At 42.5% G+C, this 25,101-nt stretch overlaps 1 protein-coding gene across 5 annotated transcripts in view; it reads right to left on the bottom strand.

Moving 5' to 3' along the window:
* The window catches only part of ZZEF1 (zinc finger ZZ-type and EF-hand domain containing 1), a 136,898-nt gene that overhangs the window by 58,366 nt on the left and 53,431 nt on the right, over positions 1 to 25,101 (bottom strand). For all 5 annotated transcript variants that reach the window (XR_009211131.1, XM_032138334.2, XM_032138333.2 and 2 more), the window contains exons 12-28: positions 24,916 to 25,027; positions 23,377 to 23,592; positions 22,173 to 22,273; positions 21,232 to 21,401; positions 20,493 to 20,626; positions 17,224 to 17,294; positions 16,165 to 16,279; positions 12,590 to 12,749; positions 11,569 to 11,690; positions 11,338 to 11,460; positions 10,294 to 10,460; positions 10,128 to 10,209; positions 9,177 to 9,378; positions 7,642 to 7,790; positions 5,717 to 5,957; positions 2,149 to 2,228; positions 1,414 to 1,507 (exon numbers count right to left, since the gene is read on the bottom strand). Coding sequence is in view for 4 of the 5 variants with exons in the window: in XM_032138334.2 (XP_031994225.1) it covers positions 1,414 to 1,507; positions 2,149 to 2,228; positions 5,717 to 5,957; positions 7,642 to 7,790; positions 9,177 to 9,378; positions 10,128 to 10,209; positions 10,294 to 10,460; positions 11,338 to 11,460; positions 11,569 to 11,690; positions 12,590 to 12,749; positions 16,165 to 16,279; positions 17,224 to 17,294; positions 20,493 to 20,626; positions 21,232 to 21,401; positions 22,173 to 22,273; positions 23,377 to 23,592; positions 24,916 to 25,027 (2,339 nt within the window). In the remaining variant the exon portion in view is untranslated. The remainder of the gene's footprint in view (positions 1 to 1,413; positions 1,508 to 2,148; positions 2,229 to 5,716; positions 5,958 to 7,641; positions 7,791 to 9,176; positions 9,379 to 10,127; positions 10,210 to 10,293; positions 10,461 to 11,337; positions 11,461 to 11,568; positions 11,691 to 12,589; positions 12,750 to 16,164; positions 16,280 to 17,223; positions 17,295 to 20,492; positions 20,627 to 21,231; positions 21,402 to 22,172; positions 22,274 to 23,376; positions 23,593 to 24,915; positions 25,028 to 25,101) is intronic.

Genomic DNA, 25,101 nt, shown 5'->3' on the forward strand with positions numbered 1-25,101 from the left:
GAGATCATGCCACTGCATTCCAGCTTGGGTGACAGAGTGAGACACTGTCTCCAAAAAAAACCACAAAAAACCAAAAAACGAGAAAGTGATACACATATTTACTGACAGAATAGAAGAACAGAATCAAATTTTATCTCATTACAGAAATCAAAATCTCGCCAGGACTATCAGCACACTTTTTAAAAAAAGTTTTATTGTAGATGTTTTCAAACATGTATATAGAGAAAATACCATAAGGACCCTTCCATGTACCTGTCACTCAGCTTCCATCATTATTAACTCATGGCCAATCTTGTTTCACCCCCACCAACTGCCCACTCCCTGGATTATTTCCACATACATTCCAGCACCACACTATTTTATCTGTAAAAATTTTTAGCATATTTCTCTTAAAAATATATGAGTTTTAAAAAATAACCACCATAGGCCGGGCGCGGTGGCTCAAGCTTGTAATCCCAGCACTTTGGGAGGCCGAGGCGGGCGGATCACGAGGTCAGGAGATCGAGACCACAATGAAACCCCATCTCTACTAAAAATACAAAAAAAAATTAGCCGGGCGTGGTGGCGGGCGCCTGTAGTCCCAGCTACTCGGAGAGGCTGAGGCAGGAGAATGGCATGAACCCGGGAGGTGGAGCTTGCAGTGAGCCGAAATTGCGCCACTGCACTCCAGCCTGGGCGACAGAGCGAGACTCCGTCTCAAAAAAAATAAATAAATAAAATAAAAAAAAAAACCACCATAATATTAAAAAAAATAGTAATTCTTTAATTTCACTGAATATTCAGTGTGAGCACACTTTAAAATCATAACAAGGCCAGGTGCAGTGGCTCATGCCTATAATCTCAGCACTTTGGGAGGCTGAGGTGGGAGGATCACTTGAGGCCAGGAATTTGAGATCAGCCTGGGCAACACAGTGAGATCCCATCTCTAAAAAAAAAAAATGTTTTTAATTGCTTAACAAGGGAGATACAAAGAGGAAAAAAAAATTTGCCAGGTGTTGTGGCACCTGCTTGATGTCCCAGCTACCTGGTAGGCTAAGGCGGGAAGATTGCTTGAGCCCAGGAGTAGGAGGCTGCAGTGAGCTATATGACTGAACCACTGCACTCCAGCCTGGGAGACAGAATGAGACCCCATCTCAAAAAAGAAAAAAGATGTAGCTCAAAAAGCACCTGATGCCTCCTAAGAGAAGTGATTAGAAAGATGTCCCATTTGGAGCAGGTCAATAAAACATTACTCCTTTTTGGGATTTTCTCTACTTATGATACATTCTCGGATACTATATTTAGCACCTGTATTACTTTCCCTAGGTCAACACGGCCTCAATTAAGATAATCTAGAAGGTGAGTAATTGGTTTTCCAGGCTCTAAAAGGAAAAGAGAAGGCTCAGGGACAACAGCTGATGTTAGCACACTCACCCAGGCTCTCAGGGTTCGCCTCAGTAGCTTCTGAACTATGTTTTTCTTCTGCTTCATTCCCCAGGCTCATCAGGGACTTCTGCTTCATCTCTAACTAGGGGAGAATTTGAGCCACATCATTATGCTGCCCAGGCAGGGAAGCAAGGACAGCCATGGCAAACTACTTCAAAAGCACACAGCACTGAGACCACAGAGTACTTTACAGTTGTACCATTTAGAGGGGTTTGTAATACCTATAACCTTATTACTTGAAAATTTCTAGAACACTGGTGCTGCAGGGGGCTTTTTCTAAAGCCTATCTAGTACTGATAAAGAAGCAGCTGAGATCTAGAGAAATGAAGAGTCTTACTAGGGTCATAAACCCAGTCTGCTGCAGATTGAACCAAAATTTCATCCTATTCTACTCTGAATGAGGGGACATCTCTACGTGATGCTGAGACCTAAAACTGGCCGTGGTTACCCAGTATCTAAAGCGATGCTGTTCCGCCAACTCTATGGAGTTCCATGAAGGGATGTAAAGAGGGCTCAACTAAATCCTGTTTCCTCTATTTTCAACTGTCTAGACTATAATTTCAAGGGTTTTAAATTATTTTATATCTATTCATGTCACTAAACTTTAGCTTAACAGAAATCCTAAAGCTATATTCTTGAGAAGAGAACAATTCATCTTAATTCCATGATATCACGGTAGAAAACCTAAAATATAGCAAAATCACATACAAAGGAAAATCTTACCATCCATATTCGAATCCCATCTGCCAAGGAATAAACCTGGGCAAACTCTTCACTCAGGGCTATTTTGCCTCCACTGTTGACTGGGGAAAGAAGCAGAGATGGAGATTACATTCAGGTAACACAATTCACTACTGCAACATTAAGCACAAAGGACACGACTCACTACTGCAACATTAAGCACAAAAAATCTAAATCTGCTGAAGTACAGAAAAAGTCCTCCTGACAATCACACATTGGCGATGGTAAGAGAGACTTAGGGAAAAAAATATTCAATTAAGCCACAAATACCTGTGTGGGTTCTTGTGTTATTTCAAACTAACTTTTTTCAAACTAATAATTTCTAAAATGGAAATAATTTTAAAAGTGAGTAAAATATTAAAAGATATAAAAAATACTAAAAGTAAAAATTTTAAAATATTGACAGTGAGTAAAAAAGTAATTATTGATATGGAAGAAAGTTCATGGTATATTAAGTAAAAAAGCAGGTTATGAAACAGTATAAACAAAATGATCTTATTTAAAGAGAGTTTATATATTTAAAACATGGAAGCCAAGTGCAGCAGCTCATGCTTATAATCCCAGCACTTTTTATTTTTATTATTCTTATTGTTTAAATTTTTTTAAGAGATAGGGTCTTACTCTATCACCCAGGCTGGAGTGCAGTGGCACCATCATAGCTCACTGCAGCCTCAAACTCCAATCCCAGTGCTTTGGGAGACCAAAGGTGGATTGCTTGAGGCCAGGAGTTCGAGACCAACCTGGGCAACACAGCAAGACTCTGTCTCTACAAAAAATAAAAAATTGTCCAGGCACACCGGCATGCACCTGTAGTCCTGGCTACTAGGGAGGCTGAGGTAGCAAGATCACTTGAGACCAGGAATTCAAGGTTACAGTGAGCTACAACTGTGCCCCTGCACTCTAGCCTAGGCAACAGAGCAAGACCCTGTCTCTAAAAACAAACAAAAAAATAAAATGTGTATGGATACATACATATATATATATACAAATATACATACATATGAATATACCTACATAAAAGTCCAGGTAAACAGAAAAACATTCATAAAGGTTCTAAGTGGTGACTGTAGTTGATAATTATTTTAAGCTTTTCTATACTTAGGTTTCTATGTAAACAGGTTTTTATGATTAGAAAAATAATATATATATATATATTTTTTTTTTGAGACAGAGTTTTGCTCATTTCCCAGACTAGAGTGCAATGGCGTGATCCTGGCTCACTGCAACCTCTGCCTCCTGGGTTCAAGCAATTCAAGCAATTCTCCTGTCTCAGCCTCCCAAGTAGCTGGAATTACAGGCACCTGCCACCACGCCTGGCAAATTTTTGTATTTTTAGTAGTGATGGGGTTTCATTGTTTTGGCCAGGCTGGTCTCAAACTCCTGACCTCTGGTGATCCGCCTGCCTTGGCCTCCCAAAGTGCTGGGATTACAGGCATGAGCCACTGCACCTAGCCTAACAAAAAAAATTTTAAAGAAAGATCTATGAGGCTTGCCCCTTCTCTTCAGCTAAAACCCAAAAGATAATATACTAGAACAGCCTGAAGCTCTCTTTTGCATCTATGTTACAATGCAGTAAGTATTTCCTGAAGCCCTGGAATACACCAGGGCTTCACCAGACACTGGGAATACTATGCTGAGAAAAACAGACGAAGTTCTTGCCCTCAAGCAGCTTATATTCAAGTTGAAAAACTCCTCCCCACCCTTTCTAACCCCAAAGAGTGACTAATTTTTAGACAAAGATGAGCAAATTTGCTAGACAAAGACCATTCTCAAAGTAGTTCGGTCTTAACTCAGAAATAGTCCTTAGACATTTAATATCTATATCAATATCTATATCATAAAGGCAGAGACAGAAAGAACTAAGACAAGCCCGGCCTCCTTCAAACCAACAATGGCAGGCATTCTAGAAACAACCTGCGTACAGCAAGACATTCCGAGTTCCCACAGTTGTAGAGTTCCCACAGTTGACTATGCGTTTTCTCTTCTGCAAACAGGTATGTGGTATCTGAACACAGCCTGAATTTTCCCACAGCAGGAAGCCTTCCATTTCTCAGCTTTCAACCCACAGGCTTTTATCCCTCTACTGAAAATTCCTTCAAGTAAAAAGATTATCCAGCTTTCTTACTATAATTTGATTACAATAATACATACTGACTTCCTCCCCGCCAAAATCATACAGGTTACATCACCCCCTCGATTCCTCAGCAGAGAAAAACTCTTCCATATGACATTTGTCTCCATAAATCACTCATGTCTCAATGCAGTTTTGTTTATTTGAGCAGCTTTTTAAAGGAGATATTAAGATTTGGGGATGTAATCAAGATGTTTTAACAATCAGAAAATAAATTCTGCAATGTGAGATCCAAAGAACTGAGCAATAAAGGTGGTAGGAATAAAAATATCAATAATAACAAAATGAGGCTGGGCGCTGTACTCACGTCTGTAATCCCAGCACTTTGGGAGGCCGAGGCGGGCGGATCACCTGAGGTCAGGAGTTCGAGACCAGCCTGGCCAACAGGGCGAAACCCCGTCTCTACTAAAAATACAAACATTAGCCAGGCGTGTTGACGGGTGCCTGTAATCCCAGCTACTCGGGAGGCTGAGGAAGGAGAATCACTTGAACCCGGGAGGTGGAGGTTGTGGTGAGTCAAGATCGTACCACTGAACTCCAGCCTCGGTGACAGAGTGAGACTCCGTCTCAAAAAATAAAATAAAATAAAACAAAATGAGCAACAGTCAATTACCCACTCTATGGATGGAAGCTCTGTTTTTGCTTCTTTCACCTGCACTGCATGAAGAACACACACCTTGCCAGGTGATTAGGGAAACCCATGCCTTATCTCTAGGTGGGGTTTGAAACAGTTTTCCCCTGAATAAGTATGAAGGTAGAGAGAGACTCTCCCTCCGTGTGGGTCCTGCTAGGCGGCAGGGAAGCAGGGTAAATACAGAGATGGCATCCCTAAGAGACATAAGGAAAAGAGATGGCGAGGAGGTTATCAGCAAAGGAAACCTAGCGGGGTGATGCTACGAAGACACTGCAAGCTAGCTAAAGGTAATAGTTAATACCTACAGCTTCCTCCTTGGTTATTACTACCTTCAAGAACTTAAACATTTGTGGTTTTAATTGGAATTTCTTGGAATGTTAGAGCGAATCACCCTTAAACCAATTTTACAGATAAAGAAACTGAGGTGCAGAAAGGTCGTCTGATTAACCTGAAGCCGCACAACTTTTGAGTTTTTGCACTGGGACCAGGACCCAAGTTAAGGTTTCTTTCCATTAAATTTCTCGACAGTTTTCCATGAGAATTCTGGATAAAGATAATTTACCTGCTAATTTTGCAACTCAAGGTTAGGTGCCACACGTTACAATCTGCTAACCATAAACTGGCCATGCATCTTTTAATAGGCAAAGTAGGACTAACAAGATGGTGTTTACAGTTATAGAAATGTGTTTATATTTTAAAATATTTTAAATGTTCACTTAAGATAGGCTTTCTTAAAACTTAGCAATTAGCCTTCAGATCAAAAATATTCCCTGTAATAAAGTTACCATATTTTTGCAGCTTCTCATATAAATCTGGAGTGCGATACACCAGAGCAGCAAAGGTGGCGTTCACAGCTTGATCAATAGTGGAACCAGCAACTATATCTGTCTTTGGGGCCTGTTTTCTACATGCCTGTATGAATCCTTTGAAAAGTTCTGAATATGGCCCACAGAAGTTCTGAGCAGGCTCTGACTGGGCAAAATCAAGAAGAAAATGGCGGCAGGGGTCGTCAGGAATGTTCTTAACCTGGAAACAAAAAATAAATCCATCACATTTAAAACATTCATTCAAAAAATAAAATTTATTGAGCAAACTATTAGGCCAAAGCAGAAGTATAAAACACAGTGAACACTCTCCGGAAGTTTAAATCTATTTTAGGAAGACCAGACAGAGATATGAGTTAAAAAAAAAGATAAACATAAATAAAACATTAAAAGCATTAGAACTAGCATTCCCGTAAAGCAAAAGATTATCAAGTGCCAAATGCCTAGAAGGGATACCCAGTGCTGAGAATTCAAAGGAGAGAGATCCTGGCAGGTTAAAGTAATTAAGAAAAGCCTCCTGGAGGATATGGGCTTTGGCCTGGACCCTGAAGGATTGGCAGATTTGGCTCTGAGGAACATAACCATTAGCAGAGGTTACGAGTCAGTGGGGAGACTGACCTGGCCTGAAGTCTCAGCTGGGGAGTGATGGGAACTAGAGTCAGATAGGTAAGGTGAAAGGAGACTGCAGAGAGCCTTGACTGTCACACTGAGGAGTTAGACTTCACCCTGTGGGCAATGGGGAGCCATTAATGGTGCTTGGCAGTGGAATGACAAGATAATGCAGTGATTATAAAAAAAACTTGGTAGGTACCAATGTCATAAGGCAGGTGCGAATGAGGGCCCGGATAAAGATGCAGACAGAGGACAGGACAGAGATGAACATCATGAGGAAGAATCCACAGGACCTGCAAGCTGACTGGACAGGAATGGGGAGACAGGTGAGGACAGGGGATGCTAGGGAGCAGTGGCTTCAGGCCTGGGGAAACAGTGACCATCGCAGAAGTGACCAGTCTTTGGTTTTACACTTCTGAGTTAAGGGGCGTCAGGACATTTAAATGGAAATGCCTCACAGGAAGATGGAAACAGGTACTTGGAGCGGGGAGAAAACCAGACCTGGAGACCGATATTAGGAATTAGTGCCGCAATGTGACAGGAGAAGAAAGTGGAGAGGATGAAGTCTTGGTGGGCTGTGGGGAAGGGAAGAAAGCCTGAATAAAGCCTACCCTTTAGGGAAGGAGGAATATGAAAAGTCAATGAAGGAGGCAGGTGGGCAGTCAGATGTAAGAGAAGACAGTGGACTAGCATGGATCCAAAGAAGAGAGGGTCTGAAGGAGCCAAATTTAACAGAGGCAAGGAGAACAGAAGCTGAGGAAGAGCCACTGGATTTGGCAATTAACTACTAAATAACATGGGGCAGGACAGGGAGGGGAAGGAAGAAAAGTAGAATACAGAAATAGAGGAAAGGAGAGGTGAAAAATAAAGACAGGGCAAACTTTTTAGTTTTTAAAATCTTATGCACCTAAATCATGTGCTGTAATTCTAAGGAGAACAAAAGGTATAGCACAAATCATTCCTCTAAAGCTTGACTCAGCAGGCACTAGAAGTACACTCAATTGTTTGCCTGATAACTCCATCAACAGAGATTTCCTGAGCACCTCCTACATTTCATCTAAGTCACGCATTCCGTACTTCTGAACACATATTGCGCACTGGCCCCTGTGGGACACAGTGGCGTTAACAAATTAACAAGGTATAGTTTCTGACCTCAAGGAGCTAACCGCTTAATACGGGTAGTAAGATAGAAACACAAGTGTTTATAACTTCAACTAATAAATACTTGTAGGCAGTTTCCAGTCTAAATAGAAAGAGAATAGAAGAGTAAATACCTCCTTGCTATTCCGGTGTGGGTGAGTGGGCCAGCTGGCTTCTAATTCCAACTCTGGACAAACCTGATGCCTGAAGACAGGTTTCCACAGCGGGGAGCTTAGGACTAATGCCATTTTTGCCTGAGGTACTACCATGTTACTTCCTAACTCTAGAAAGAGAAGAAGACATATGAGAGTTCTATTTTTGCCTTAATATATTGAGAATCTTTGAAATGAGAAAGAAAAGGTTAAAAAAAAAACACGGATACTATTAAAAGTTAGAGAAAATTTACCCACGTACCAGAATGTAATTGTGATACTTTGTAAACACATATCACAGATTAAGCTAAAGCAGCAAGTCCTGAAATACTACGGTTCTGTGGAACACCTTCAGTTATAAGGTACCTTTGAAATGACTAATCTGTTTATAGTGAGCTGAAAACAGGATATGAACCATTTCTGGCATATAACACGAGGCCATTCAGGAACACTTAATTATGGAAAAACATTCACAATTTGTAAACTTAATTCTGTAGCAAATGATAAATATCCAGCAGACATGTGTTTAAAATAGGTACAGAGAAAAGAATAGGTGGAAATAAAAATGCTAATAGTTATTTCTTTCTTTCTTGGAGAAATATTAAAAAAAATTAGTTACTTCTGAGTGTTAGGATTAAGGATGATCTATTTTCCTTTGTTTTTTTCCACTATGTAATTTTTCTATATTTTACGTCTAAAATTGGAAAAACTCAAGAAATGATAAATAAATAAAATACAGTAGAAAGTTTTACTCTGCAATTCTTGTTCCCTGGAAGAATTAAATAAATAACTAAATTGAACACATCTTTTTCCTTTTGTTTTAAGAGACAGAGTCTCTCTCTGTTACCCAGACTGGAGTGCAGCAGTATGATCACAGCTCACTGCAGCCTCTAACTCCTGGGCTCAAGTGATCCTCCTGCCTCAGCCTCCCAAGTAGCTGAGACAAAGGGCATGTGCCACCATACCTGGCTAATTTTTACATTTTTTTGGTAAAGACAGGGATCTCACTATGCTGCCCAGGCTGGTTTTGAACTCCTGGGATCAAGAAATCCTCCCACCTTGGCCTCCTAAAGTGCTGGGATTACCAGCATGAGCCACTTTGCTCAGCCCTGAATGAATCACTTTAAAACAAAATCCATAGTCACATATCTACATATATTTACATAAATATTCACACATTTGAAGGATATGCAATCAACTTATTCTATACTCCTGCCTTTTGGTTGGACTATACCTACACCTACTTACAAAAAAATGACAATGTTGCCAAAAAAAAGCCGTTATCCTCCATAGACAGAGAACCCATGGGATCCTTTGTGCTATGTTCCAAAGTCTAAAGCAAAGAGCCTCATGACAATGGTGTTGAGTGGACACTTTATTCTTTTGGTTTAAAGGAAACTGAAAGGGAGTATTATTAACCCCCTGCCATTAAGTGGAGACGACCTACAAGAGGGCAAGCACGCATCTTGCACTTCACCATGGTTGTAAGAAGGGAAGGAACAGGGATGTGGACTTACGATGCACAGACTTGAGTGCCATGCACTGGGAAGCCAGGCGTCCCATCAGCCGGGAGACAAGGAGTTGTAAATCCAGCCCCCAAGACACGGCAACATCGGGCAAGCCGTAGGCAGTGACGGTGAACTTGTAGCCCCATTCGTTGTGACTGCTGTCAGAGTGAAAGAGGAACTGCAACCGAGGACCGGCCTTGAAGGTCACTTTCTAGAGATGAACAGAAATCATGTGGTCAGGCAGATTAGAGGAGGAGTGCTTCAGAAATCAGCATGCTCTTCATGATGAGACACATCTCAGTTTAAAACTGATCTCTATTTCCACACGTCCAAAATGACTAACGGAGAAACGTACAAAGGGGTGACGGAAACAGACCGTGCACAGCCACACCCCATGAAGAAGGAGAGTTGGCAGAATACTGCTGCTCAGCTTTCTACACCTGGGGTGACCATCTGTCCACTACCTACTCAGCCAGTGGTCACGTTTCCATGCCTCTGCTCCTGCCAAGACCACTGACCACGGAGAGCAGGTCAACAGTCTGAGGTAGCACAAACCTCTAACCCAAGAGCTCAAGCAGCTCTAACTGTGAGGCAGACTCTTGGTTTCCATCACATGGTTTGGACCATCTCCTAGACCCATCCGCCCTTCTTGCCAAGGATGAAAGCTCTTCATCTACTCTAGGCAACGCTGTCTGCTGCAACTACTCAACTCTGCCACTGCAGTGCCAAAGCAGCTATAAACGATAAACAGGCATGGCTGTGTTCCAAAAAAATTTGTTTACAAAACAGGTGACAGACCATAGTTGGTCAAACTCGGATATAAATCCTTCCTTTCACAAAAGTGTAACATAAATGCCTCCCTCCCTTCAAAAACCTTACCTCTACTGCCCCCTGAAGGCTGACAAAAGGAAAAGCATTGGTGCAGAAAAGTAGGTACCCCTTTCTGGGACTATCACTCACCTTGGGCCATTTATCAGTGCCAACTTTTGTGTCATAGCGTGTTTTCCGACCTCTAGCGTCGGTAAATTCCAGATAATCATACCTGTGAAAGCATAACCTCTATTAGCTTCCTTCTCTCATTGTTGACCTATTACCGCTTGGGGGTGAAAGAACATAGAGGTCTTACCTTTTTTCAGTTTCACACCTGTCATCGAATTCCACTTCAAAATAGGTTGCCCCTGGGCTAACAAAGACAGATACTTCATGGCAATTATTTTCATAGTTGTGGGCAGATTCCTTAGTCCATGTATGTAACACCACAGGCTGTTCCTGTTGCCAGGTCTCAACATCCAGCTATGATAACAAATGAGCCGGGGGAAAGAAAGGTTCCATCACTCGACGCCTAGCCACATGCAGCAGACTGTTTCTCTATCAGTGCTCCCGGCAGACCGGCTTGATAGCCCTGCACAAACCAGCAGGCAGGCTCAAAGACAAACCTGACATTCCCATCTTCACAGACAGATCAACACACATCCACCATGCAGCTGAGCAGATGTGCTTTTATTACACACAAAAACTGTGACCAGCTTGTACCTTTTAACTATGACAGAACTACTTACAATCATCACCAGTGTGAATTCCCAGTGGAAAAAGTACTGAATGAGGAGTTTAAAGACCTCACATTCCTACTTGGGATGCTGGCAAACCTGGATCTACTCTCCCTTCTTCTCCTACCCTTTTATTTTTTTTTTTGAGCAGGGCGGCAGGGGCTTTGGTTTTTTAACCTATTAGATATAAATGCCTTTTCTACTGCCACAGAGTTGTTATGAAGCTCACACAAGACAGTGACTAAACGTTCTGTATGTAAAATTAAGTAAGGGAGAAATTTCTTCTAAAGACAAAACCTTCTAATCTGCCTTTCAACGTACATTTTCTCTTCTGGACTTTAATTTCGTCATTCACTTACATGGTTTTTATATAACTTCATCAACTATAAAGTGATGAGGTTCATCTCTACAGCTTTTTCTCTGTGTCTCCCTTCTAACGCTGACCAGGCCACATCAACTTGGACTGGCATTCAGCCTTGTTGGCAAGCCCACTGATAAAATCAAGGGAGCCTTCTAGAGGCTCCTCAGCTGTGCCTATCTGCAGTCCGTGGTCCACTTCACTAAGTGTGTCCCATCACTCCTGAAAGAGAACACAGGGTGGCTCAAGTGCCAACTCAAGTTACCTTCCTCAGTCCTCCTTCGGGGCCACTACAGAGCTTCTTCAGGAGTTCTGTGAGGATGCTGAACTCTCTCAAGAGTACGCAGTGTGGGATGTCTAAAGTGCAGAAGTCCAGCAGGAAGATAACCTAATGGAAGATGGATGAAGCACTCAGCGTCCACCTTAGGCTGAGCCTGGGGATGCAGATCCCCAACCCCCTTCCGGTTCTTTACAAATAGCTGCTAGTTTTTCTTACCAGTTGACGAGCTGCCATTGAAAATACTGAATTACATAATCTTTCTACTATGGTTTTTCCATTATATTGTGACAAAAGGGATTCCAAAATCACTCTCATGCTTGCCAGAAACTGTCCCACATCTACCAAAACAAAGAAAATAATTAATATATTATACGGCAGAAATGTCACATGCTTAGTTATCACCACAGACAAGAATAAAGAGACTCCAGAAGCTGCAGAGGGGATTCCACAGCGAAGACCACAAGGCCATCAAGTGCCGTCCTAATGATTCCTCTCGGAGGAAGAAGCAGTGCGGATTTCAGTAAAAGACTCTACTTTTAAAGGGATTTTTTTTTTGTCTTTTGATGAAGTGGAGGAGCACTTGTAGAAGTGAAATTACATGCCTGACTAACCCAGCTGTCAGCCTCTCCTTTTCCTTCTGTTTACAATGAGCCCATGCATTAGGTATACCAATCTAACAGGCCAAGCTCTAGGTGGCAGGACCCAATATAAGTGTTTTCGTCACAGCTGCTGGGACCAAGTTTGATGGTACTAAATTTTCCACGTGTAATTTGTCAGCACCCGTTGGGTTTCATATAATTTCCTGTGAGTTTAAAGAACATGAATCTAATTATTCTCAGTAATCAGCAACGGTCACAGCAATGCTCACACACCTTAGATTTTTAAAATTCAAGACTTTCATTTTTAGATGACTTGATTAAAACAGGGATAGACTCTCCTGAACAGTGAGACATCACGTAAGAGTGCTATATGATTGCAAAAGCAATGTTTAGGCTGTGAAATGATCTAATTCTACAACAGAAATACTTAGGCATACCACCACGCTCAGACAGGAAACTCTGGACAAAAAGACATGCTGTTGAATTCTATTTTAATTAGAGCAAACCAGTCCAAGAATCTGAATCGTAATGAAGAAAGCCATATGCACACTCAATGCATGAGTTACTAAAGAAGAGAACATACTCAGAGTCAAAACCCAAACGCCATCTGTTTTCATGGATTTTATATGGAAACTCACATTTTTCAATAAGGTCCACGGCAAGATCTTTGGCTCCAGAGTCCGTGCTCTTCAGCTGCAGGTAGCACCAGGATAGCAGGCTGCCTTGGACGGACCAGAACAGGGAGAAGAGCACAGAGCCAACCTCCCCTGGGGCCCCACTGAGCATTAACAGTTCGCACTACAAGGGAGGAGACAAACAGAAAGTGTTCATGACAAGGCCATTCACAGAGCACAGCCAAGAGCATCCTCTAAAGCAGCAGCTGTCACCAGCAAAAACAAACTACAGCTATGGAAAACAGTCATGAAACAGCTTTCAACCCAGCAGTGACCAAGAAAGATGGTATTACGAAAACGCCCCTCTTTCCCTCCAGCTTTTCGGAACCTTTACAAAGGTTTTTTATTCCACATGACATCTCCTTCTACCACCTCAGGAACCTTACCCCACTGGGTATCTCTTCTTTCTCTTATATCTTAAAATCTCCTTTCTCTGGCTCCTTCCCTCGAGCCTTTAATCAAACCTCTCCCACCTTAAAAAAATAATTTTTCATGCCTCTATGGCTCTCTAACCATCACCTTTGTTCTCAAATGTTTCTTTGAAGGGTTATCTGACCTCCAGATTCAGAAGATTGTATACTATATGATTCCATTACAGGTAAAACCCAGGCAATACAGATGTGCTGTGTAGGAGTAAGCAAAAAGAAGAACAAGGAAATGGTGAACATAAACTTCAGGATGATGGTTACGTCTGGCAAGGCAGGAAGAGAGTGAGCCATGAAAAGGCATGTGGATGGAGGGAAATGGACTCAAAGATACTGGGAATGTCTAGTCCTTAAAAGAGACGCTTGCTGCATTGCTACAACTACCCGATTACATATTTGCTCCTCAAGACTGTGCTTTTTTAAAATCACTGTATCCCCCGTTCCTAGCACAGGACCTAGCACACAGCAGGCATTCAGTGGATATTTGTTGAATCTGACAGATTCATGAGAAAAATTTCAGACCAGGTACATTTCTGATCACCTTTAATTTTTTTTTCCTAATTGAACCCTAACTCTTTAGTATAACCATAAGTGTCTTTTACTGAAAGATAATTCAGGGAAACACATTAATAGCTGCATCTCTAGCAAGGAGGTTCAATGATATCTGTAACTTCTTTTGTACCACAGGTAAGTGAAAGAGAAGAAAAGACACATATCTGATCTCCAAATGGTATACGATTATGCGAAATTCTCTTGGGCAAATGCTATCTCATTTCTCCACGTACATCTTAAAATAACTCTGGCCTATCTTACCTAGTGGAAAGAGGACAAGACTCTGAGTCAAATGGCCCCAGTTTCAGTCCTGGCTCTAGCACCTACCCACTCCTTACATGCAGAGCAGAATCGATGCCTATGAGAACCAGGTGAGAACGCTGAAGTTTTCTGCCCAATGGCACTGATGATGTAACAACAGAAGAAAGACTGGTGAGGGGGAGAACTCAGTTCAGGCTTCAGGGATCTGAGAAACAGGTAGAATGTAGATGAGCTCCAGAAGAAAGGGAAGGTATGGGAAACGCAGAAGTAAGGACGGAGATTTGAATGAGCCACGGCTAACTGGGGCCGAGAACACATACTGATGAGCCGTAGACTGAAGTGAGTTTTTTAAGGAAGACTCAGAGATGGGCAGAAGAGTCTGGAAATAAGCCAGAAAGCAGAAAGTAAGAGAAAATTAATGTGACAGCAAAAAATAGAGCATAGTTTTTTTATTAAAAACAAAGTTGAGGCCGGGAGCAGTAATCCCACGCTTGTAATCCCAGCACTTTGGGAGGCCAAGGCGGGCGGATCACGAGGTCAGGAGATCGAGACCGTCTTGGCTAACACGGTGAAACCCCATCTCTACTAAAAATACAAAAAATTAGCCAGGCGCGGTGGTGGGCGCCTGTAGTCCCAGCTACTCGGGAGGCTAAGGCAGGAGAATGGCGTGAACCCGGGAGGCAGAGCTTGCAGTGAGTCGAGATTGTGCCACTGCACTCCAGCCTGGGCGACAGAGCGAGACTCCGTCTCAAGAAAAAAAAAACAAACAAAAAAACAGTAAGGCACCCGCAAAAATATAAGAGATTTAAAGACACTAAGTTCAGTCAAAAGATACAAGATAAGTTATCAGTCACAAAAGAAGTTATCTTGAAGTCCACATCATTAGGTACCTCAAGGATGTGGTTTGGACTAGTCTACCACAAAATCTCCTCCAACTCTCTGATTCCCACGTTTAGCCCAAAGAGGTAGTTCTTGGTCTCCTAGTACAGGGGTGCTATCACTTTAGAATCTCTCGTGGTGCTTAGAAAAATGCAGGTTCTTATGCCCTATCCCTAGAGATCTTGAATCAGTAGCTCAGGGTGGGATCCAGAAATCTTTTTTCTGTCAAATATCCCAAGTGACTGATCCATTTGGAGCATAAACTACATTTTAAGAAAGAAAATCCCTTATATGTTAAAAAAAAGGCAAATTTAAAAAAATCATTAACACAGAAAAAAGATAACATACTTTGAGATTTGATTAGTTCACGAAATTGCTAAGAAATCTGAATTTCTTTTTTTTTTTTTTTTGAGACAGAATTTCGCTCTTGTTGCCTAGGCTGGAGTGCAATGGCGCAAGCTCGGCTCACTACAACTTCCGCCTCCCGGGTTCAAGCGATTCTCCTGCCTCAGCCTCCCGAGTAGCTGGGATTACAGGCATGTGCCACCACGTCCAGCTAATTTTATATTTTTAGTAGAAAGGGAACTAATTTTAAATTAAAAATTAAATTAGCTCAGCTAATTTTGTATTTCTCCATGTTGGTCAGGCTGGTCTTGAACTCCCGACCTCAGGTGATCCGCCCCACCTTGGCCTACCAAAGTGCTGGGATTACAGGCATGAGCCACTGTGACCGGCCCTGAATTTCTTTAAAGTCCAAGTAGTTTTCCTGAAAATTCACACCGCTAACAACACATAACTATGTGTTGGGCTCACTGACAACCACTACAAGGGGACTTGATACAAATCCATTCCTCTTTTTCCACAGGAAGTATTATCGAACACTTCTGTGTTTTTATTGTTTGCTGACTACCAAGAACCGTAACATGCCCTCACTCATTGGCAAGGGCTGGCTGGGAAACCTTTGTGATCATCTGTAAGGGTCAAGTAATAAAGTACATTCATGCCAGGCACAGTAGCTCACACCTGTAATCCCAGCACTTTGGGAGGCCAAAGTGGGAGGATTTCTTGATCCCAGGAGTTCAAGACCAGCCTGGGCAACATAGAGAGACTCCGTCTCTACAAATAATTTAAAAACCAGCTGGGCATGGTGGTGTGTGCCTGTGGTCCCAGCTACTGGGGAGACTGAGGTGGGAGGACTGCTTAGGCCTGGGATGCGGAAGCTGCAGTGAGCTGTGATTGTGCCACTGCACCCCAGCCTGGGTGACAGAGCAAGGCCCTATCTCAAAACAACAACAACAACAGAAAAAACCACAACAAAGTACATTCATACTGCAAAGAGGCAACGGGGGGCACAAGAGACTGCCACATCATGTGCCCCCACAAGCATGAGACAAAGAAAACAGGGAGGCAGTCACTGGATACCTCTCGAGCAGCAACAGAGAGGAGAGTGTCCATGACCGCCAGGACTTCACTGATGTTCATCTTGGCCAGGTCGTTCTTCTCAGGTAAAAGCAGAAGGCCGCCTGGATCCTTGTCACTGAAAGGATACAAATTAGTCATGACACCTGGCTTCAGGAGAAAGATTTTTATACTATCTTAAAAGATTCCAAAACAGAGTGCAGAAAGGTTTGAGTCAGTTCCACGGGACAGGAGGAGTTTGGGTTGGGAATACAGGCCGTGGAACCAGCTGGGGCTGTGTCGCTGTCCGTCCACATGTGCTTCCGTTAGCACAGACTCACAAATCCTCCAGTCCTGGAAAAGACCCTGAGGTAGAAGGCTGATGAATAAATCACCTTGGCCACCAATATGAAATACACCTCATCTCACGACTGCTAGCTTGAAAGTCCTGGCTAAACGTTCCTTGTGTCTTCAAATGTTTTCACAGGACAGCCCCAGGCCCTTTCAGCATCCTTGCTACCTGATTCCGAGCACATTTTAAACAGACAGCCCTCTAAGTCTGGCATCCATACCAGGTATAGTCTGACTTGCAGGCAGTCGCTCAGGATATTAGTTCCCTTCCTCCTTCAAGAGTTGATACCTCTAGTAATGAAGCCTACAGGCCCATTTAGCTTCTCTGGTAGCTGAAACAGGCAAAAATCTTGAAGCCCTCCCCTCCCAGCACACTTCCTTCTGCAAACTATCATTCTAGGCTTCTGTAGCTGGTTTTAACTTAGATACGAATACAGGACCCTACACTCCTTTGGCTTCAGTTTTTGTTGTTAACATCACTTGGAAACTGAAGTGTTCAAAAAGACCCTCAATGGGCTCAATCTGAAATTGTCTTAAAATGGATGGGAACTGGATTCGGCTGTCAACAAGATTATTATTTTACCACTATTTGGGTCACCCACAGAAACTCGGCTTTCTAACTGAGTGGAAGGAAGTACTACTTCGAAGGCACATGAAAGGAAGGGCGAGCTCAAGAAAACAACTTTGCAAAGATTTGAGTTATCCGACAATTAAAAAGAACAATCAACTTACCTAAAATACGTGCACAGTGAACGGAAAGTGAGCTGCAGGGACTGCTTGTGCTCCTGCTCGGTGACATTCTTCTAGAAAACCAGAAATTGTATATTCAGAAAATCTAGTCCATGACATTCCAGAGACCTAGAGCAGCAATGAAACATCACCACCCCACTGTTCCCAAGTATGAGGAATGCCAGGCCAGCAGACTACCTCACAGCACCCCACTAAAACCTGCTCAAGTGCTAAGATGGAGCAGAACCGCCCATCTAAACACAAGGTGGTAGGTGCACTTGGTTCACTGCCAAAGTCAACAGGAGGTTCAAGTTTCCTGCTTAAGGAAATGACCTCAAAAAGAGATATACTGTTTTTTTTGTTTGTTTGTTTTTTGTTTTTGAGACGGAATTTCACTCTTGTTGCCCGGGCTGGAGTGCAATGGTGCGATCTCAGCTCACTGCAACTTCTGCCTTCCGCGTTCAAGCAATTCTCCTGCCTCAGCCTCCCATGCATCTAGGATTACAGGAGCCCACTACCACATCTGGCTAATTTTTGTATTTTTAGTAGAGATGGGGTTTCACCATGTTGGCCAGGCTGCTCTTGAACTCCTGACCTCAGGTGATCCACCCACCTCTGCCTCCCAAAGTGCTGGGATTACAGGCGTGAGCCACCGCGCCCAGCTGATATATACTTTTTGCCATTGGACATGCCATCCCAAGAGCAATCACATCTCTTAAGGGTATGGTATCCGAAGATACTGAGGAGGTACCTGATGGAGAGAGAATCACTTAGCACTATATAAAAGGTTGGCAGTGCTATTTAACTTCTCAGCATGAGAAGACAGCAATGTCATTCAAAAAGTCATATGTCCTGTTTCTATTTTCTGTGTAGGACACATGCTAGGAAATTAATCATTTGCTCAGCTACCTAGTAAATACTTGCACCAAACAAGTAGGATAGAGACCCATCCACAGTCCAGTGGGTCAGGTCAGCTGATGCTGTCAAAGGTTATGTAACTCACAATGTGAGAAGTGATTCCTCAAGTTGATACACAAATTTTATATATAGCCGGAATTACACAAACAAATATCCTTCCTCTTCTTTGAAACCTTCCTCAATCACTTAGCCTCAACATGATTCTCCTCTTGCAAATGGAATAAGTTTTTCCTTGTGGCAGGTGTCCCCAGTTAAATTGCAGCCCTTTGCCATCAGGGACCACTTTTTATGCTTCTTTTATTCCCTCCCTTCTTTCTTCCTTTTTTTTTTTCTTTTTTTTTTGAGACGGAATCTCCCTCTGTTGTCCAGGCTGAAGTGCAGAGGCGTGATCTCCGCTTACCACAACCTCTGCCTCCCGGGTTCAAGAGATTCTCCTGCTTCAACCTCCCAAGTAGCTGGGACTACAGGCGTGTGCCACCATGCTCGGCTTCCCTCCCTTATTTCTATAGGCCTTTGTGCATCTCACAGACCACTTTTCTTATGTCTGCTCATTGGTTGTTGCATTAGAAACGCCCTTTTAAAATGCTGTATCTAGTTTCCTTTGTCAAATTCTTTTAAATAATTCTATTAGTTGCTTGACTACACAGACAATAAAAAGTAATCTATAATCATATCAAAACAAATATTTGTTTTATTCTTTCTATTATTTTTAACTTCTTTCCCTTGTCCTACAGCACTAGCCAGGCCCTCCAATGCAACATCAAAGAGAAGCAATGACAGTGAGCATCCTTGTCTTATTCCGTATTTTGAAAGGAATGCTTCCAATGATCCATCAAATACATTGCTTATTGTAGGTTTTAGATACATACCCTCTACCAGATTAAAGGAGTTTCCTTCTACTTTGAGTTTGCTAATGAAAACATATTGTTTCATTGTTTTAATCATCAGAATTTAATCTTATTAAAACATTTTCTGCATTTAGTGATTTTTTTTTTTCCTCTCTGATTTCATTTACAGATTTTCTACTGCTGAACCATCACTGGATTTCCAGCATATATCCAACTTGGCCATAATTTTGTTTATATGTTGTTGGACTGGTTAGTTAATATTTCATTAGGGTTCTTCTAACTACGTTCATAAGTAAGACTGGCCTATAATTTTGCTTTCTTGTACACATTTCTCTAATTTGTCCCCTTGGTATACTTACACTTCCCTGTGTTTTACCATCATTGTAACACAGGAACCTCTAAAGTTCCCCTGCCTAGGTGTTTTTGATATGGCCCAGAGAGAAAAATCTTTGTTTTGTTTTACATTTTTTCATGTATCATACTCATCTTCATATAGAAATACTTCCTTCAGAATTGAAAACCTGGATCTTTGCATAGGAGATTCCATTTGGTAACACAGTGCTTACAGATACTAAAAGCATGTTTCACCCCGAGTACTAATGTCTGAGGAACATGAAGAAGTGGTCTAGGAGAGTGACAAGAACCATTTGAGGAATAAAACTTGGTGATACTGGCCTGGCGAGTGGCTCACGCCTGTAATCCCAGCACTTTGGGAGGCTGAGGTGGGCTGATCGCTTGAGCCTTGGGCTTCAAGACTAGCCTGGGCAATGTGGCAAAACTCATCTCTACAAAAAATACAAAAATTAGCCAGGCGTGGTGGCATGCACCAGTAGTCCCAGCTACTTGGGAGGCCGAGGTGGGAGGATTGCTGGAGCCCAGGAGACAGAGAACGCAGTGAGTTGTGACTACACCACTGTACTCCAGCCTGGGCAACAGAACAAGAACCTATCTAAAAACAAACAAACACAAAAACTTGGTGGTATTAGTTTTACAGATATATACTGAAATATTTATGAATCAAATGTCAGGAAGTTACTTTGAAATAATAATGGGCAGTGGGGAAAGGGGGAAAGTGGGGGTGAGGTACACTGTAGGTAAAGCAAGATTAGCGTGAGTTTATGACTGTTGAAGCTAGGTGACAGGTACATTTGGGGGGCAGGGCATTCACTATACTATTTAGTTGGCTTTGGTATTTGTTTTGAATTTGCCTATAATACAAAGGTAAAATGTTGAAAAGAAAGGATGGTTGTAGGCAAGTCACAACGATGAAGGAGACTACACTGTTACTTTGTGAGACATCAGATCATGAAACACAGATTCAGAATATGTGTCACCCCACTGTGAGCAGAGTGCCATGTCCTTAGATATCTGTCTATATCTAAGACATATAATATTAATATACATCTGGGACGTTGCAACAGACAATATATTCAGAGATAACAAAGCCTAGCAAATTTCATCCTCACAGACTTCAGACATTGAATCCAGACTTTTAGTAATAATTACCATCATGGTGAAGAGATGGTTCCGTCGGGTCTGTCGATTGGGAAAGAAGATGGCAGCCCCATTGAGAAGGGTATTCCTGACTTCCTGTTTTAGTATCTCCATGGGCACAGAGTCTCCATCCACCTTGTCTACCACTGATAAAATGAACAATGGCATCAGCTTTCATATATTCCATCTATTCACTTATACATCTGCTATAACTAGCCTATAAATTCACTACTCTCCATTTTGTACTTAATACCAGAGTGAAGAAGTATTTCTGTACAGGCCAGGCAGTATAAAAAATTATTTTTTATTTGCTTTCATTTAACTAAAACAAAGACTGTATGTATCGGTTTTTATGTCATTACTTCCCTGTCCTTTTGAGACACAACTTGGCAAAGCCTTAAATATAACTTCAGATGGCCACGTGTTTCACTCCCCCTCAATCTACCTCATCTCAGTGACTTAGTTGAAGTTAAGGCTCAATAGTATGACAGTAATGACTCTCAACATAACACAGCTATAGATCTGAAACCAGGAGGAAGGGAAGTCAGTTGAGGAAGGAATAAATCCTGAACTCAAAAGAGCATCAGAGGAAACACTCGTTTCCCACAGCAGCAATCCCTTTCTGGGGGATTCCCACAGCAGCAATCCCTTTGTGGCTTGCATCATCATAGGACAGCCCTCTTCTCTATAGCAAGAGGCCCTCCAGGCTACCTACACAGGGTTGTATTAAAGAAAAAACCCAAATCCCTACCATCACACAAGTGTGTGTAGAGCTCCTTGGCAGCCTCTACTCCTTTAGGGCTCTGGATTGGAGTCTTTTCCTCCTCAGAAGCAGCCAGTGCATCTCCCTGCAGCACGGAGAAGCAGCTCTGGAGGAGCTGCAGAAGCAGGGTTTGGGCAGAGATGCATTCTTCCCTCGGGCTACAGAAAGACAAAGAACATCAGAGAGCAAAAGGGCAAGTTGCATTTACTCTCCAAAGCCATATAGCTGTCAAAGGACTTTCCTCTAGGCATCAGGCTCGATGAAAATAATGCCAACTGAGAGGAAGAAGGGTGGACCAGAAAGAACACTGTACTAAATGTCTGGAAACAGATCCCATCGGACTCTGCCCACCGTGGGGAAGGAAGTTCATTTCTTTTTTGTTGTTGTTGTTGTTTTGAGACCGAGTCTCACTCTGTCTCCCAGGCTGGAGTGCAGTGGCGCGATCTCAGCTCACTGCAACTCCGACTCCCAGGTTCAAGCAATTCTTCTGCCTCAGCCTCCCAAGTAGCTGGGATTACAGGTGCCCACCACCACACCCAGCTAATTTTTGTATTTTTAGTAGACACAGGGTTTCACCATATTGGCCAGGCTGGTCTCAAACTCCTGACCTTGTGATCCACCTGCCTCGGCCTCCCAAAGTGCTAGGATTACAGGCGTGAGCCACTGCCCCCAGGTAGGAAGTTCATTTCTGATCCTACTTTTTCATCTGTAAAATGAGGACAGTACTGTAATGCTTGACCTGCTTACTACTGCCTAAATATTTTACAGAAATCTGAGGTGTTATTTTCAATAATAACCATATCTTTTAAATCAAACCATAAACACTGGCAGGAAGTAAAAAAAATTAGGAAAAAAAAATCCACTTAGAATAGCAAAACTCAGTGTTTTCAGTTTATGTGATTATCACCTTATAACAAGTTCTGACCTACTTTTGCTTTAATTTACTGTAAAAATTCCAGAAGATCTGCAAATCAAGACCCGCGAAGTCCAGAAAAGATTTATATTTTAAGCCACTTTCCTTCTGCTGCACCTAAAAAATTATAAAGATCAGAATAAATAAAATTGAAAAATGCATTTAGAGAAATACTATAATACCTCATTTACTTCTAATTGTAAAGGGATGAGGTGGCTCTACATGAGTGAGACTTTCATATTACTGATGCTTACTCTTAACTACAAAAAGGTTTGCCAACAACTATTTTTGGTTTGAAACTTTCTAAAATATGTGTCTGTTATATGTATGTACGTATGTAAGTGTATATATATACACACACACACACACACGTATCCATGAACACTCCTGACTTCCTAACCCAGCACATAAGCCAGTCTTTCCCGGATGATCACTGTCCAGGACTGTACAACAATATACTGACACCTTCCCCGTGTGTAGGCTGAAAGACATCAATCCTTCCATAAGCATGCCTGTTATTTCCAGGCATCTCCTTATTTGCTCTTTTCTATTGTGATAGGAGGTCTGAATAACAAAGACCAAACAAACCTTATATGAACTGAGTCACCAGCCTCTGAATGTGCCCTGAGGCAGAATGGGGATCAAGAGTGGACACTGCTGTACACTACACATGCGAGGGCCCCATCCACTGAACTCCCAAGGCTGTGGTGATAGCTGTAAGAATCTTCCTTTGAGTGAGTCGTCACTGTGTTATATTACTGACTGTAACAGTCAGTACCAAAAAAGTTAGAAATCAAAAAATCATTTTTGATTCGAAATCCTGCCATTATTTTCGTATTTTCAGTAAATAACAAGAATTCACCTAGACTTCAGTTATAATTCTTCTAGGACTTAAAGAAGATGCAAATCCCATGAACTCTGTTGTTTGTTTCCCCATGGCAGCCACGGCCAGGGCTCTTGAAGATGTGTCTGTAGGTCTACTTTGGGAGAAGCCACAATGATGGCCACAGGCCACTCACTGACTCACAGGCCACTTCACTGACTCATGCCATGAATGCCCAACAGCTCACTTTCCTCAGCTTTTCATGTCCCTGCAGCAGTACAATGCCTGTCCTATTGGCTTCCGCAGGGCCAGGTTTTATCAGTTGATGTTCATTTCTCTGAATACTGTCATTCACTTTTCCTAAAGGAATGCCATCTAACAACTGAGGAAGCCCTACCAGGTCATGAGCGAGCTGCTGGATAAACTGAAGGGTCCTGAGGAGCAACGTGGCCCCACAGACACTCTCCTCTGTGTCCTTTCTGCAGTGCGCACAGGTGATGCTCTGTTCTGCTTCTGTTCTTGCAGGCCGGAGGTACCCACTGATGCTCAAGCCTTGCACTCCCAAGCGCTCTGCTGACTCCTGACGGGTGCAGAGGAACTTCACCATCAAATACTGGACAGGACAAGAGAGATTTCAAAAGAAGAACTCAGAATCCTTGAATACTGATGAAAGAGGGAAAAAGGCCTTTCCGGGAAGGTCTTTCTATGATTTTCCTAATTTATTAGGAAACACTATGCTCAGCACTAGGGACACAAAATGTAAGTCCAGCATTTACAGTACACAGAAAAAAAAGACAATACAAATGTTGAATAAAGTCAGGTTTGGGTAGATTATAGTAAGGAAAATTGCATCATTACTCCCTCTTTGAGACAAAAACCAGAAAAGAGAGGATGAGGCAAAGTACGTTTGCTCTGTGGCAGTCATTTTGAAACAGAAATAAGATATATGACGAAAACAGTCAATGCCCTCCACCTCAAAGCCCCCGAATGATATATGCAACCCCTAAGCTAGAAACCCAGGAAAACAGTCCTGTCTACTCCAATCTAGGGCCATTTTCCAAACCCAACTTTCATGCAAACTACCTGCTTCTTACAGTGAGAGCTCTTTGTTAAGGGCCTTTCAGAACACACTACTCAACTGCGTAAATATTTACTGAGTACCTACTATTATGTGCCCTTAAGAGAGTTCCTAATTCTCTTATTTAAGCCTGAGATTTACATCCAAGGAAGAAAAAAATTAAATAGCCAAATAATGATTGGTCCTTCCTATGGAAACACATCTCTCTTGAGTTGATGTCTGTGTTCTCACTATTCTCTCAGCCTGAGATGCCTTCCTCCACACAATGTAGCCTGGCTAAAGATGATAACTTAATCTCCAACATTTGGCATCACACCACCTTTCCTGAGAAGCTTTCGAGTTCAATATTTTTCCCCTGGTTGCCAACAGCCCTCTGTTTCTCCTTTTTTTTTTTTTTTTTTTTGAGACGGAGTCTTGCTCTATCACCCAGGCTGGAGTGCAGTGGCGCGATCTCGGCTCACTGCAAGCTCCGCCTCCCGGGTTCATGCCATTCTCCTGCCTCAGCCTCTCCGAGTAGCTGGGACTACAGGCGCCCGCCACCACGCCCGGCTAATTTTTTGGTATTTTTAGTAGAGACGGGGTTTCACCGTGGTCTCGATCTCCTGACCTCGTGATCCGCCCGCCTCGGCCTCCCAAAGTGCTGGGATTACAAGCGTGAGCCACCCCGCCCGGCCTTGTTTCTCCTTTTATCATAGCTTGTATCACACTGTCTTACACATCTGTCTCTCCCACACAGTATGAACTCCCTGAAGGTAGATTTGCCTCTGGGGTTCCAGCACTGGCACAGGACTGATACACAATCACTACTCAACACAGAATAAAAGGAGGGGAGTGGGCAAACGACTCACGAATGCTTACTTTGGCAACCCTGCACTGTTGCAGCTTCACATCTGCTTCATCCCATTCTTCTTCCAGTTCAAACCAGCCAATAGGATCATCCTCTCCAAGGTCATCAGATGAGCAACCAATCCTGTAAAGACAAGGGTATTCACAAAACATTTTCTTATTTTGAAACTTCTCAAGGGTCTAACAAATAAGGTATCA

The sequence above is a fragment of the Hylobates moloch genome, unplaced genomic scaffold (genome assembly GCF_009828535.3).
Source record: "Hylobates moloch isolate HMO894 unplaced genomic scaffold, HMol_V3 SCAFFOLD_19, whole genome shotgun sequence".
NCBI classification, from domain to species: Eukaryota; Metazoa; Chordata; class Mammalia; order Primates; family Hylobatidae; genus Hylobates; species Hylobates moloch.